Source organism: Cannabis sativa, chromosome 6, assembly GCF_029168945.1.
Source record: "Cannabis sativa cultivar Pink pepper isolate KNU-18-1 chromosome 6, ASM2916894v1, whole genome shotgun sequence".
Taxonomy (NCBI): Eukaryota; Viridiplantae; Streptophyta; class Magnoliopsida; order Rosales; family Cannabaceae; genus Cannabis; species Cannabis sativa.
Genome location: NC_083606.1, coordinates 5,144,376 through 5,157,208, shown reverse-complemented (window position 1 = coordinate 5,157,208; position 12,833 = coordinate 5,144,376). Strand labels below are relative to the sequence as shown.

At 33.6% G+C, this 12,833-nt stretch overlaps 2 protein-coding genes across 7 annotated transcripts; both read left to right on the top strand.

Moving 5' to 3' along the window:
- Positions 1-260: 260 nt before the first annotated feature.
- LOC115725579 (cyclic nucleotide-gated ion channel 17) lies at positions 261-6,038 on the top strand. The gene is made up of 7 exons (XM_030655149.2): positions 261-544; positions 1,295-1,865; positions 2,218-2,430; positions 2,565-2,860; positions 3,811-3,922; positions 4,483-4,719; positions 4,853-6,038. The coding sequence occupies exons 1-7, from the start codon at positions 516-518 to the stop codon at positions 5,609-5,611; spliced, it is 2,217 nt and encodes a 738-aa protein (XP_030511009.1). The 5' UTR covers positions 261-515; the 3' UTR covers positions 5,612-6,038.
- Positions 6,039-7,333: 1,295 nt separating this feature from the next.
- On the top strand, positions 7,334-11,793 carry LOC133028969 (uncharacterized). Of its 6 annotated transcripts, none has more exons than XM_061116933.1 (10): positions 7,336-7,529; positions 7,668-7,757; positions 7,908-8,073; positions 8,174-8,260; positions 8,947-9,074; positions 9,929-10,025; positions 10,114-10,191; positions 10,279-10,504; positions 10,602-10,825; positions 10,932-11,793. In XM_061116933.1, the coding sequence occupies exons 3-10, from the start codon at positions 7,969-7,971 to the stop codon at positions 10,953-10,955; spliced, it is 969 nt and encodes a 322-aa protein (XP_060972916.1). In that variant the 5' UTR covers positions 7,336-7,529; positions 7,668-7,757; positions 7,908-7,968; the 3' UTR covers positions 10,956-11,793. The 6 variants fall into 6 exon arrangements, with proteins under 6 accessions (XP_060972917.1, XP_060972915.1, XP_060972916.1 ...); XM_061116935.1 differs by having other exon boundaries at positions 7,486-7,529; positions 7,668-7,778; XM_061116934.1 differs by lacking the exon at positions 7,668-7,757 and having other exon boundaries at positions 7,334-7,533.
- Positions 11,794-12,833: the final 1,040 nt, after the last annotated feature.

Below are 12,833 nucleotides of genomic sequence, written 5' to 3'. Positions count from 1 at the left end.
AATTAATTAATTTAATATTGAAGACATCACAAATCAAAGAATATACATTAAAATATTCTATAATTTTGTTAAATGATAAATATAATTTTTTTATTTTATTAATTTTACATATAAAAAAAACAGAAAACATTTCCAAGTGGACTAAAAAGAGACAAAAATAGCCAATAATAATAGATAGGCACGTCCTACGTGGCATTAAATGGATACTCAACTCGCTTTGCTTTTCACCACTGTGTCAAAACTATCTTTTGACTCGCTTAAGACAGTGTTTGGTTTATTGCTTTTTCTAACGCGTTGAAATGCCTATAACTACCCCTAACTACCAAACAAGTCCTTAACAGTTTCGACTCTCTTTCCTTTCCCACTCTTTTCAACCATTTCTCAACTTTTCTACTCAGAGCTCTTCAATTCATCAGATTCGTCATTCTAGAGAGAGAGAGAGAGGGCTATTTGTTTGGCCATGTTAGGGTTTTGAAAGCTCGTAGATTTCAGCTCTCTTCTTCTTCTTTCTGGGTATGGAGTTCAAGAAGGAAAAGCTTGTCAGGTACACTTGGTTTGATTATTTTATTGATTATTTTTGGTTTGGGATGAAGTTTATGAAAGTATTTGATTTTGTTGTTTTTTGTGGATTCAGAGAGAGAACTGATTGAGCTAGCTCAATGAAATTGGATCTTACATGTTTGGGGAGATTTGTTAAGTGTATTTATGAAAGAATTTTAGGGAATTGACTTGTGTGAAGTTTTTTAATTAGTAATATTGGGACCCATGAGAAATTGAAATTTTTTGATTGAGACCTTAAAAAGCTTAATGTTTAATTCATTAATTGTTTGTTTGGTTTTTGATTGAGATGGGTTTTTCACAATATGTTGAACTTGTCGTTGATAGTTGTTTAATGCTTTGTTTGGTTTCTGAAAATATATAGAAAAGTCTATCTGTATTAAACAAATGGACTTTGATTAAGATTGGGAATATAAAAAGAGGGGAATAGAGATGACTTAAGTTTCTTTAGTTGAATAGAATAGAAGCTCTGATGCCGGCTTATTGGTGAAATTGAAGTGCTCCCTAGTACTATTGGAAGCAAAAACAACATAGAATAAACATCTTTTCTTATGATTTATTAGGATTGTTGAACATTTTCATGTTATACATTGTCATTTGGGATATTGGGAACGACTTCCTTTTCTTGTGCTTAAAAGTTAAAACTTCAGTTTCTGTTGAAAGACAACTTCCTTGAGGTCCACTACAATTCATAGGGAAATGTTCTAACAATTTTTCTTCCCCTTTCGGATTTCAGGTTCCGTTCGGATGGGAATCAGCAAAAGGAATCTGTGTGGGGTCATCATGGTCCTCAGTGGCTTGATAGGTCATCATCTACATATAAGGTTCCATCATCTTCATTACTGGAATCCAATGGTGGAGTTCTTGGGGGTAAAATTAAACTTTCTGATACTTTCAAAATAGGTAGGTCTAAAGTATTTCCAGAAGATCACGAGCCTTGGCGCAACAGAATTCTTGACCCAGGTGGTGAGATCATGTTGCAATGGAACCGGGTTTTCATTGTTTCGTGTTTAGTGGCACTTTTTGTTGACCCACTGTATTTTTACTTGCCTGTGGTGGGAGGGAATGAAAACTCAGCATGTGTGAAAACAGACTTTAATTTACGGATTGTTGCAACTTGCTTTAGGACTCTTGCGGACATATTTTATTTATTGCACGTGATTATAAAGTTCCGAACGGCTTATGTTGCTCCTAACACTCGAGTGTTTGGGAGGGGTGAGCTTGTGATGGACCCAAAGAAGATTGCTCGTAGGTACCTGAGATCTGATTTCTTTATAGACCTCATTGCTACATTGCCTCTGCCTCAGGTACTTTTTAGAGTTCCATTTTCTGGTTTTTCTTTCTGCAGATTTTCTTACAAATGTGTAATTAGAAATTCCTTTTCTGTTTAAATAGGACTTTGTTTAAGGTGAGGGAGATTAGTGGGTACTTGCTAATAATGATGCTTAACTGCATATGGACCTTTTCCTCTTCATTTGTTTTCTTGGAAATTTTTACAATTGCAGAACTTTTTCAATTTTTTTTAATGAATAGATGGGGGGTGGGGGGAATGCTAAAGTGCTATGCCTCAAATTCGGTAGATGAAATTTTTGCTGTATTTTGCGAATAACGTTGATCTATACTGTTATTTTGTCCTAATTTTTTTAATACATTGTGTAGATTGTCATATGGTTTATTATACCAGCAACAAGAAGTGCTCGAACTGATCATAACAACAATGCCCTCGCACTAATTGTTCTGCTTCAATATGTTCCGCGGTTATATCTGATTTTTCCATTAAGCTCACAAATAATCAAAGCAACCGGAGTGGTCACAAAGACTGCCTGGGCAGGCGCTGCATATAATCTGCTGTTGTACATGTTGGCTAGTCATGTATGCAATTCCTTTTTCCCCTCTTTCTCTTTGGCTGTTTCCAGTGTTCATTCTTTGTCTGTCATTGTTTACCTATAAGAGATTTTATTCTATTTATTTGTCTAAGAATGCAAATTACTTAAATGAATCTGCAGGTTCTAGGGGCAGCGTGGTATTTGCTATCGGTTGATCGGTATACCTCTTGCTGGAAATCCTTTTGTCGAAAGGAAGGCATTGGGAGTTGTGATTTGTATTATTTAGATTGTGATTCCTTAAATGGAAACAAGCGCATGAGTTGGGCAAATGCTACAAGTGTGTTTAATAACTGCAAGCCAGATACTAAAAAGTTCAAATATGGCATATTTGAAAATGCAGTGGCAAAAAAAGTTGTTTCATCAAACTTCATTGAAAAGTATTTCTATTGTTTATGGTGGGGCTTACAGAATTTGAGGTAACAACAATGGTCCTGGTGAAGTAAACATTCATGATGATTCCCATAAAGATTATATGTCATATCCTTGCATCAAATAAAAAGTGCATATCTTGTACCTAGTAACTGACATTATCTATGTGTTCTCTTTTATATTTTAAGTTTATTTCTTGCTGCTTTTGGCTGGTTCGAAAGTTTTATCATGTTTCTAGTGGTGCATGGGTGCCTTTTAAGTGCATCTTTAGAAGGGTGGATATGCTGTCGATTGTCTAGGCAAAGAACAAAATACAGGCTTGGAACATCACTTTTTTTTTTTACTTTTAGTACCCCAGTGATAATCCCTATAGAGAAAATAGTTTATACCACCTGTTTGAAATCCCTGCAAATGGTAGCACCAATGAAAACAATAGAGAGTGTGAGCTTACATTAAAAGAGCATCGAGTATACAATTTATTTTGACACCTGCCTTTAGAAAGTATCTTAGGCAAAGAGGAACTGCCAGAGATGAGCTTGATTTTGGCAAATAAATTAATAAAGATCAGACGAAGTTCCAATGGACACCATGCAGATAGTTTGATATTGAGTTGGTTCAGATTATTACATTGCTGAGAAATCTTGGACTTTGAGAAGATTCCACAAAGCACTGGCTTTATGAATTAGGGATTTTAAGTTTAGTTGCTATATTTATGGGAGGAGGGGTTATTATTTTGCGAGGAATTTGATTCAAACATGTGTTCTTCATCTTGTGTGGAGAGTCCATGCACTCCTTTCTTAACAAACTCTATCATCTGTAGAATTAGGGTAATAGTGCTATTATTTTTCAGTGCTTTGAACATTTTGCATTTATTTCCAAGTGGTAGAAATGAAAAATTGAGGGAGCATTTTTGGTTTGAAATAGGTTTAAGTAGACTATATTAGGATTTTATAAGTTTTCCAAGTTATTGACAGTATTTTATTCCTCATCTTCTCAGCTCATATGGGCAGAATTTGGCGACAAGTACATTTATAGGAGAGACGTTATTTGCCATTCTCATTGCCATTTTGGGTCTTGTATTGTTTTCCCATTTGATCGGGAATATGCAGGTAGTGGGAAAAGCTTTGCTATTGATTCTTTCCATTCAATTTCTCTTTTATTTAATTAAGTTTTTTATTTTATTATATTTTCATATGTTTCTTGTTCACTGATCCTATAATTCTCTTGGATGACTGTATTTGGACCTTTCCAATTTCTCAATTCGTCAGTAAATTGTATCTAGAAGTTTAAGTACTCTGGTTGAAACTGTTTGCACTAAGATTTTCTCTAGCTCAAACTGGGTTGGACGGCTTTGTATGTTTCTGCTAAACATTTAATATCAAGGAACATTTTGAAAATATTTTTGTACTACTGCATTTTGTATGTGTGGGAGTATTTAGTACTTAGTTTGTTTGTCACCGTTGGTGGACGAAATGATAATCTTTACTATTTCAAGTGTACTATCTGCTCTCTAATAATGTTGGGCTATGAAATCTATTACTTTTGTGACTATTTTAGACGAACTGTAGGGATGGGAGTAACTTACAGTTTTTGCCAGTTTGTTTGTTCTCTCATGATAATATATTCTTGCTAGTTTGATATTGAACAGTCGAGTTGTTTCTTAATGCAGACCTATCTGCAATCGATCACTGTGAGGCTCGAGGAGTGGAGGCTTAAACGAAGAGACACTGAGGAATGGATGAGGCATCGTCAACTCCCCGAAGATTTAAGACGGCGTGTTAGGCGTTTTGTTCAATACAAGTGGCTTGCAACTCGTGGGGTTGATGAAGAATCCATCCTTCGTGGATTACCTGCTGATCTTAGTCGGGATATTCAACGTCATCTGTGCTTAGATTTAGTTCGTCGGGTATGAAATTTCCTGGCATTCAATGTGACATTGTTTACTACCATATATGAGCTTCTCACCTGTGATGAAGAAAATATTCTCATCACTACTCTGATCCATTTGCTGTTAACTACAATTTTTTATCATTCTACAGGTACCTTTCTTTTCACAGATGGATGATCAATTGCTCGATGCAATCTGTGAACGACTAGTATCCTCCCTAAGCACTGCTGGAACCTACATTGTTCGTGAGGGTGACCCTGTTACCGAGATGCTTTTCATCATTAGAGGTACACTGGATAGTTCTACTACCAATGGAGGTCGAACTGGTTTCTTCAATTCAATCACATTGAGACCAGGGGATTTTTGTGGAGAGGAATTACTGTCATGGGCTTTGCTTCCTAAATCTACCTTAAACTTGCCTTCTTCAACTAGAACAGTCAAAGCACTGAATGAAGTTGAAGCTTTTGCATTACGAGCTGAAGATCTCAAATTCGTTGCCAACCAATTTAGGCGCCTACATAGCAAGAAGCTTCAGCACACCTTCCGATTTTACTCCCACCATTGGAGAACATGGGCTGCTTGCTTTATTCAGGCTGCTTGGCGTCGGTACAAGAAAAGGAAGCTTACAAAGGATCTAAGCATGAAGGAATCATTTGCTAGGGAAGAGCAAGTAGCCTATGAGAGTGAACAAGAAGAAGAAGAACGAGAAGGAGAAGAAGAAGAAGAAGGAGAGGAAGAATATTCTAGACGTGCAAATACTTCAAAGACGAAAATGAATCTTGGTGTTACGATATTGGCCTCAAGGTTTGCTGCTAACACCAGAAGAGGAGCTCAAAAGGTAAAGGATGAGATGCCAAAGTTACGAAAACCTGAAGAACCAGACTTTTCGACTGAACCTGATGACGAGTAGTTGTCTGAAGTGGGCTACATACTATATATTTGCTAAGAAACACATTGCGTGACACGCCAGAGCTCGTTCATGGCTGTCTGGTGTGCACAAGTCTCAACGAAATGACTCACAATCGGATTGGCGAACAAAACAAACGAGATCATTATAGGAATGTGTAATTGGATTAGGTTGTCTTGTTTGATACATCTTATTTTCCTTTTTTTTTTCCACAGTTGACTGAATAGGGCATGGCTAATGGGGTTTAGAATTCATCAATTTGGATATTGAGCTTCAGAGAAAAGCTAACTTGGGGATGGTGGGTTTTCTCTTGAACAGATGGAGACTAATTCTTTAATATTGTCTCTTATCTTAATTTGTAAATGTCAAGTATATGAGAGAGTGTACCTTATACCATATCAAATGTAGATCAAACATTATTATTGACTGACTTGTGTCTCTCTTATTCTGCGTTTGGTACGAGGTTTAAACTTTGATGGCAATGACAATGTCAAACTTAAATTAAATTTTAAATTAGAAAGAGTTTGTATTTTTAAGTGAGTCTCACTTTTCAAATTAAAATAGTGGTAATCTCTTCTAACACTTGTTCCATATTTTTTTCAAGTCTATTCTCTCTAATTTAATTTTACATAACAAACATCCCATTAGGCGGTATTTTGTTGGAATGAATGAAAACATAATTAAAATATAAATAACATTCTAATATTTTGAAATGAAGCCAAACAAAAAAATAGAATAAAATTATTTCTTTTCTATTTTACTTCATTATTTCAAATCAAACACCACCTTATTGACTTCCTTTTCCTATGTGTCTCTTTTACTTCCTTTTCTTTTTTTTCTTCTAGAAAATACATAAGTAATAATTTTGATTTAATGGGTTTTGAATTGTATATGTTGTTCTTCAATTAGATGGTTTATCTTGTAGCTTATCTTATTTTCTCAAAACTAAGTAAAGATGGGATATTCAGTAAACCGTCCACACCGTACAAATCACTTGCACTGCACAATACTGCATTAAAAATACGGTTTGAAATTTTTTTTGTGGTGCGGTTGTGGTTTGCATTTTTGCTAAACCATGCAGTACGGTGTGATTTACAGTTTTGAATTTAATAATTGAGGTTCAAATCACATCGCACTATATATATTACAAAGTTACTAATTTTTATAATATGATTTTTTTTTTTCATATAAGAACAAATATATATATAGTACATTAGTTTTAGAGGCAATTCAATAGAATGAAATGATGATTAATATATATATGTTATATTATTAAAATTTTAATAAGAATTTTTTTATTGTTTAAATTTTATTAGATTGATTTTTAAATTTTCATTATAAAGTTTGATAATGATAATAGTGTAAATTATTCAAACTACGTTGTACCACACTGTATTTTTGCAGTGTAATTTTTGCGATTCTAAGATCTCATAATACGGTTGCAGTTTGAGAAATTACAAAAACTGTATATGTAATTTAATTTTAAAAAAATATTACAACCCGCACCATCAGCCCTAATAAATTACATTTTTACACATCTATCATTACATAAACTTTTTTTAGTAGGATGAAAAAAAAAACATTATATTCTTGCTTTTAATTGGGTTTCCACTATTTTTAGTGCTTAATATTTGGCCTTATTCTATTACTCTATTACAGCCTGAAACCAATTATAAACATAAAGAGTGTCTGACTTGGTCACGTGGACAAACAATTATTATAGAGAAAAACAAGAAGACAGATTAGTTAGTTGCTTTAATCAATTATAAAAGTATACTATAAAGAATCCAGATTATCACTACCTAAACTCTCCTGCATTTACTTCCATACAGTAAACAAACTGTTAATCTTTCTCTTTCTCACTTTGTCTTTTTCAGTCAAAATTCAAAGATCATCATCTCAATCCTTTAAGATTATATATGTAAGTAAGTTCAATATGAAATGTTACAGAATCATAAATGTGGTGGACACTAGTAATTAGATGCACCCTGTTTGTGCTTGCCATTTCTCTATCTTCCTTTCTCTTTTCAATCTCAAACCCATTTTATGGATTTTGCAGACCCTTCTTCACTTCATCTCACTTGTTCAATCATTCCAGTGCTCTCACATTTCAACCCCTTCTTCTTCCTTTCTCTGCCCCTTCAACAAGGTGGCTTTTTTTTTTTGTGGGGTGGGATTTATTTGAAGCATTTTGAGTTTATACACCTTAAAGTTCCAATTTTTCAAGTCAAAAAATGGTTCTTTCTTTTGATCTTTTAAGGGTTTTTCTTTATCTTTTTCAATGTATATACTTGTGCAGGAAATTGGTTAGTACACATACAGAAAACACAACTTCAAAATCTCAGAGGAAGAGTTTGAATATGCTGTCTAAAGATTCCAACTTTGGGAGGCCTTTGGTGGAAGAGTACACATTTCCTGAAAATTCTGTTCCCTTCAACAATTGCCATGCTTCCACCATTGTTGAGGTTACCTATTTCAGTATGATATTTCTTTATAGTCTGCTAGTAGTAGTGGTTGGTTGTTTCTATTATAGAGATTGAGTATGCTTTTTTGCTGTTTGTGTAGGTTGATAAAGATCATTTTTTGGTTGCCTATTTTGGGGGTACTAAAGAGGGGGAACCTGATGTGAAAATCTGGGTACAAACATACAAGGTAAACAAATAAATATCAAGAAAAGGATATAACATTTTTGTGTTGTGTGTTTCTAATTATTAGATTTTGACTCAGTTATCATTTCACTAATGAATAAGTTATAACACTTCAGTATGTCACATTTCAAGCCTTGCTTTCTTAGGTAATTGTTTGGTTCACTAAGCAAAGTATGTGTTATAGATATTAAGGCAAGACACCATTGGAGGATGTTTCTTAAACATTTAGCCCAATTGCTGATTTCATGCTAGCTTTCGGTTTCTATGCTTAAATTCTACTCATTTGGTATCCTGTATTGTCTCGAAAAATAAGTCAGATATTTTCAATAATGCGTATTTAGTACCTTATATTTTGAAACTGAACATATTTAATACCCTAAAGTTAAATTTGATTAATAAAATTTTATTAGTTTAATCAAACTATTAGCAGTTATATGTAATTAAAACTAAAATTTGACTATAGAATTCATATAGCTGAACACAGTTTGATCGTATTGATAAAGTTTTGTTAATCAAATTTGAGTTCAGGGTACTAAATGAACATTATTAAAAACAACCGAATGAGTACACACCCTTTATTCTAATTACTGTTTTAGTTCAGCTGGACAATACTTGATTTTCTTTTTTGGCTGGCATTGTACTCTAGTTTTTAAGTTGGTTCATAACTCTTGAGAAAATATTTGTTGCTAGAATGGCTGTTGGGAACCACCTGTTATAGCTGATGAAGAACATGATGTTCCAATGTGGAATCCTGTTCTATTCAAACTTCCATCAGATGAGCTGCTGTTGTTTTATAAAGTAGGCCAAGAGGTTCAAAAGTAAACATTTTGACCTTTTGTTTTATGTTTCAGCTTTGATTATTTTTCTTACAGCTTTACCTATTTTATGCTTTACTTTCCTTATGATGCAGTTCGAAAATCTTACTTTTCTTAGACCATGAAATGTCTTTTTTTTATAGGGTAAACTTCTTTCACTCCTAGAGGCCTAACAATTATCCAAATTTAGATTTTTGTTTAGACTTTAGGAGAGTAGAAACTCTAGTTGGGAGATTGATAACTCTCGAAAGTTTGGAACTTTATTTGTAATTTCAGATTTGCATAAGCAATAAGAGAAGTACTTTGAGATTTGATTTAAGATTGCTAAGTGATGAGATGGTAGGTAGTTTACTGGCTGTGATGGTTTATGATACATTGGAAGAGAAGAGCTCTAGATGGTGTGTCTTCTCAATCATTTTAGTTAGGCTCAGGTGTTACTTGTTAGTTAAACTCGAAGTGTGTGAGTTATTGGTTGAATAAGAACATAGTTTCGCTGCTGGTTTTCTTCGTAAACACTTTTCGGCCTTTACCTATTAGCAATCTAAATGTCTTCCTTCATCAAATAAATACTTGTACTGCAACTGTACTTGTAACTCATGACCACCTAAGCAAAATGTTTAAAATAAATTAGCAGAATGTAATTTTAGGGGGATATCTGCAACTATTTTATGTAGTTCGGGAGAAGTTGTTTTCGAAAAAGTAATTCAAAAACAAAATTCTACGAAGGTCGTAGTTCGGATATTTCCTTCTAGATTCAATTGGGTTGGGAATTTTTCCTTGAATCTTTGATACAATATCATGTCACAAGACTCACAACAAAGGGTTGCTCTTTTAGTATCTAACTGTTGCTCTTTTAGATGGAGTGGATGCATGAAACGGTCATATGATAAAGGTATAAGCTGGTCAGAAAGAGAGCAACTTCCTTCTGGCATATTGGGACCAATAAAAAACAAGGTACACCTACATTTTCTATCATTGATGTTAATGCATATTTCAAGCTCACTTTGACATGTTTTTCTGCCTGCCAACTTTTAAAAATCAGCCAATCTTGCTCGAAAATGGACAATTGCTCTGTGGATCCTCTGTTGAAAGTTGGAATTCTTGGGGATCATGGGTGGAGGTTGTATAAATAAACTAGATTAGCTCACTTCTGGATGAATTTCATGATATTTGAAACAGAGATTGAGTTGTTTTTATCATTGAACAGGTCACCGCCGATGCAGGTAGATCATGGAGAAAGTATGGCCCTATTTACATTCAAAATGAAACACTCAGTGTGATTCAACCTGTTCCTTACATGACTTCAAGAGGGACCTTGCGTGTTTTAATGCGATCTTTTGATCATATCGGTAGAGTGTGTTTATCAGAATCCCATGATGGCGGATACAACTGGGGTTTCGCTCAACCAACTGATCTCCCAAATCCAAACTCAGGTTAGCAGCTAGTCTCTGTCTTTGTCTTTGTCGCTTTCTTTTTTGGTTCGATTCAAAGACGAGTTACATGAACATCTAAGAATGACAAATCATCTAGGCATTGATGGAGTGAAGCTGAGAAATGGCCAATTATTACTTGTTTACAATACAATCTCAAGGGGAGTTCTTAAAGTTGCTGTATCTGATGATGATGGCGACTCGTGGCACGAAGCTTTGACATTGGAAGAGAATCTGTTAATGGAGTTCTCATATCCAGCTGTTATTCAAGCTAGTGATGATTCTATCCACATAACATACACATACAATAGGACACAAATCAAGGTACTAAACTGACATGTTCTTCTTGCTTATTAATTAGCATTCACACTAATCATTCTAACAAGTTTTGATTAAGATAATTCCTTCCTTGGTCATCTGTCTTTTGCAGCATGTTGTCCTTAAACAACCTTAATTCAGTTGAGAATGAACAAAATCACAAGCCATGTTCATGTTCTGTCCCTATTATTATTATTATTATTATTATTATTATTATTATTATTATTATTATTATTATTATTAGGGATTCGTTTGGTAAGTCGTATAAGATCGTAGCAAATAATAAGTAGCACTATGTTTGGAATTTTTTTTATATTGTATTAATTATTATGACCATAAATTTTAATACAATGCAACTTGTATTATTTAATATATAACAAATGATTCATATTAGCTTGTATTATAATATTTAGAAAAGGTTCGGGTTTAAGGATGGGGGCCTAGACCTGAACCCCAGACTTGACCTAGATCCTGACCTCAGACTAGGAACTAGCCTTGGACCAGACCGCAGACTCGTACCAGGACCCTGCCCCGGACCCCTGCCCTAGACCTAACCCTAGACTCAGTAACTAGACCCAAACCTCGGACTTGAACCTGGACCCTGGACCTCGGACTCGAAACCCTAACTCGGATCTTGACCCTAACTCCGGACCATAGACCCAGACCCTGACCCCGAACCTCGATCGGGACCCCAAACCCGGATTCGGACCCTGACTCCAAATTCAGACCAAGACTCGGACTCAAATCAAGACTCGGACCTCAGACCTTAGACTCGGACCCTGGACCCAATTCAGGACTTGGACCCAAAATCAGACCTTGTGACCTCGAACCTAGCCTCGACTTAGACTCAAGCCCGGGGCTGGTATTAGTCTTGTATTATTTAATACAACACTAATACAAATAATCTTGTACTAAATAATAGGGATAATTACATATAACACAAATTTTTGTAAAATTTTTACATTTTGACGTTCGTTTTTTTTCTTACATTTTAACAATATTCTATAAAAATACAAAATAATATCAAAATAAGAACAACACAACATAAAAAATAATATACAAATAACAAAAAATTAATAATAAAATCATAAGAATACAATATAAAGATACACCAAAAAATCGTATGTATTTTATGTAAATAAATTAAGAAAAAACCATAAAATATTGAAAACTTTGTATAGGTAGTTTTTTTTTTTGTAATTTTTTTGTTGTTTGTGTGTGGTTTTTTTTTTCGAAATTATCTCTAAATAATACTAGTATAATATAATCCAATACAATATAATATAACACGGTGTACCAAACTAGCCTTAAAAGTATTTCTTGTTCTATTTTGGTGTCAATATAACTCTCCAATACTCTAGTTGTTGCCACTTTAAGTTGAAATTTAATACTCTTTCTTGAATCCTCATTTATGGTTTGATATGACCATATTAGCACAAGAATTTGAAAAATGACAATAATTTGTTACTTGGTACCGAAATTGTCTTTCTTTTTTCCTTCTTCTAATTATAATTATTGGTAAACATGAAGACGGAGTATTGATATGATATTTTTCAATAAGATTAAATTATTTCGTATTGGATGAATTAATTAGAGCTATTGGATTAAATTTTTAATATCCTCCTTGTTTATAATATTGTTTATTGAACTTGTATTGACGAAATTAAAGAAAAATTACAGTTTTATAAATATTAGGTACTTATGCTGTTAAAAATAAACATCGGGATTATGCTACTTACAAACTTTAGGTACTTATGCCACTTACATGACATATATGTATATATATATATTTTTTTTTTTTGAACATAAACATGTATGTATATTGAAGTGACATTGTTTCTTTCATCCAATGTTTTGGTGTATATCAATATTTATTACATACACTAATTTTTGTAAAATTTTTATATTCTTACATTGAAAGTTTTTTTTTTTTTTTTAATTTTGTTTTTTTATATTTTTACAGTATTTTATAAAAATACAAGAAACCAACAATGAAAATAATAAGAAAAGAACA

Excerpts from the sequence above, each read along its gene's own strand:
- LOC115725579 (XM_030655149.2), top strand. The coding sequence starts at position 516 with ATGGAGTTCAAGAAGGAAAAGCTTGTCAG. Across the intron at positions 545-1,294 it reads AAGAAGGAAAAGCTTGTCAG|GTTCCGTTCGGATGGGAATC; the intron begins GTACACTTGGTT and ends TTCGGATTTCAG. Across the intron at positions 2,861-3,810 it reads TGGGGCTTACAGAATTTGAG|CTCATATGGGCAGAATTTGG; the intron begins GTAACAACAATG and ends TCATCTTCTCAG.
- LOC133028969 (XM_061116930.1), top strand. The coding sequence starts at position 7,567 with ATGTGGTGGACACTAGTAATTAGATGCACCCTGTTTGTGCTTGCCATT. Across the intron at positions 9,075-9,928 it reads GTAGGCCAAGAGGTTCAAAA|ATGGAGTGGATGCATGAAAC; the intron begins GTAAACATTTTG and ends TTGCTCTTTTAG. Across the intron at positions 10,826-10,931 it reads ACAATAGGACACAAATCAAG|CATGTTGTCCTTAAACAACC; the intron begins GTACTAAACTGA and ends TGTCTTTTGCAG.